The following is a 1,787-nucleotide window of genomic DNA, read 5'->3' as shown; positions in this document are numbered from 1 at the left end:
GTTGGTTCTGCGAAACTGTGAAAAAAATCAGATCTACTGAACTTTCAAGGTATGCAGAAAAAATAATTTTTCGCTAACTTTCATCAGCTCGCGTATCAGACGGAACTTACTTCGAATTTATGATCTGCAAACTGCTACGAATTTCTTGCAGCGAGATCTTTCCAAAGGTATAAAGATCATCACATAGCTCGATCTGAGTTGTTCGCAAACGACTCAGCAAAACCTTGTTCAGATTAATTTTAAACTGATACCAAGTTTCACTGTTTTAATTCTTTATAGTTCTCAGAAAAAAGTGACTAACCTTTATATAGAGAGGAGATCGAGCTTATTAGATCTAAGGTAGAGAATAAATGACAAATTTATCCTTATTCATACTTTAGAATTATTTTTTATCTCTTGAACTTTAAAGATTTGGGCTTATGATGTCACAATTTGACGGTTTCTTTCTTGGTGCATGCCCACTTTTCCCTATCCATCGAATTATCGATTACCATCAACTCCAAAGATCACATACAAAGTGCAAATACCAAAATTTCATTCTTTGTTATTGGTTTATATATTTTATAGAATCAAGTACATGTGACTAAATTACTCTTTTCTTTTTATTTTATATTTCTTATTCGATCATAATAAGAAATAATCAATTATAGTTATTATTTGATATGAATAGTTGACTACTCTTCTAATTTGACTATTACTATTTTCATAATTATTTACTTAATTTAAATTATCATATATTATATGACAAACATCCATTCTTGACTAAAAATCTATATTAAGGAGTATTTAATTAGAAGATTGAAAGAATAAAATTTTCAATCATGGCTTGCCAATTAAAAGTCATTAATTTACGTACTTTCCATTTTAATGTTTTTCTAGACTTTCTTCTTTGACTTTTTCTATACATAAAAGATACACACAAATGCTTAATTATATCTAGCAATTTAACACTTCGAATATTATTAGGGTATTATGTGTCCGTCGAAAACGCTCGTCTTCCTCATTTTATCTATCGTTGTGATAGACCACCTTCCTGTCTCAAGCTCGACGATAAGAAACCTTAAGGAGACTCAATGGTGTGTGATATCTTTGTCCGCGACGGATGAACAAATGCAAGCTAATATTGATTGGGGGTGTAGCCAAGGAAAAGTTGACTGTAGACCGATCCGACCGGGTGGAGCCTGCTTTGAACCAAACAATCTTAGAAACCATGCATCGTTTGTGATGAATGAGTATTACCAAAGTCACCACCGCACAGAAGAAGCGTGCGACTTCAACGGTACTGGTATATATATTATTACCGATCCAAGTTATGGTGATTGTGTGTATGTTTCTTAAGGAGAAAAAAAAATTAAAACTTGATTTATTATTCGTTGAATGCATGGTAGTATGAATGGTTTCGTGGATTTTGAAGTTGTTCACTTGTTCTTACAAATTATGCCGACTCGCAAGTTATTTTAAAACATTATGTAAGGTTAATGGAAAAAAACGTAATTCGTCATTAAGTTTGTAGTCAAGTAGTTTCATATCAATTAATTATTATAATTGATTATATCTGATTAAGAAATATAGTTAAAATGAATACAAAATTAATAAAAAATTAAGAAAAAAAACTCACATCTCTTTATAACCTTGATGCTCGATCACCATTGAAGAGTTTTCCTAATATAATCAACCAACATCTCATATCTCATTCTTGGATTATTATCATGAATTGTGGTGATGTTATGTAACATGATCTTCACCATATGGTGGTTGTTTCATGCTTAGCTTGTAGGCAAAAGTGT

General features: G+C 31.3%; 1 protein-coding gene across 1 annotated transcript; it reads left to right on the top strand.

The window, feature by feature from the left end:
* The first annotated feature begins 972 nt into the window (after nt 1-972).
* LOC18008892 (major pollen allergen Ole e 10) lies at nt 973-1,338 on the top strand. The gene has a single exon (XM_006391382.1). It carries the CDS (start codon nt 973-975, stop codon nt 1,336-1,338), a length of 366 nt encoding a protein of 121 aa, XP_006391444.1.
* Nucleotides 1,339-1,787: the final 449 nt, after the last annotated feature.

The sequence above is a fragment of the Eutrema salsugineum genome, unplaced genomic scaffold, assembly GCF_000478725.1.
Source record: "Eutrema salsugineum unplaced genomic scaffold, Eutsalg1_0 scaffold_9, whole genome shotgun sequence".
NCBI classification, from domain to species: Eukaryota; Viridiplantae; Streptophyta; class Magnoliopsida; order Brassicales; family Brassicaceae; genus Eutrema; species Eutrema salsugineum.
The sequence above is the reverse complement of the archived record's forward strand: the minus strand, read 5'-3'. Positions and strand labels throughout refer to the sequence as shown.

Excerpts from the sequence above, each read along its gene's own strand:
- LOC18008892 (XM_006391382.1), top strand. The coding sequence starts at position 973 with ATGTGTCCGTCGAAAACGCTCGTCTTCCTCATTTTATCTATCGTTGTG.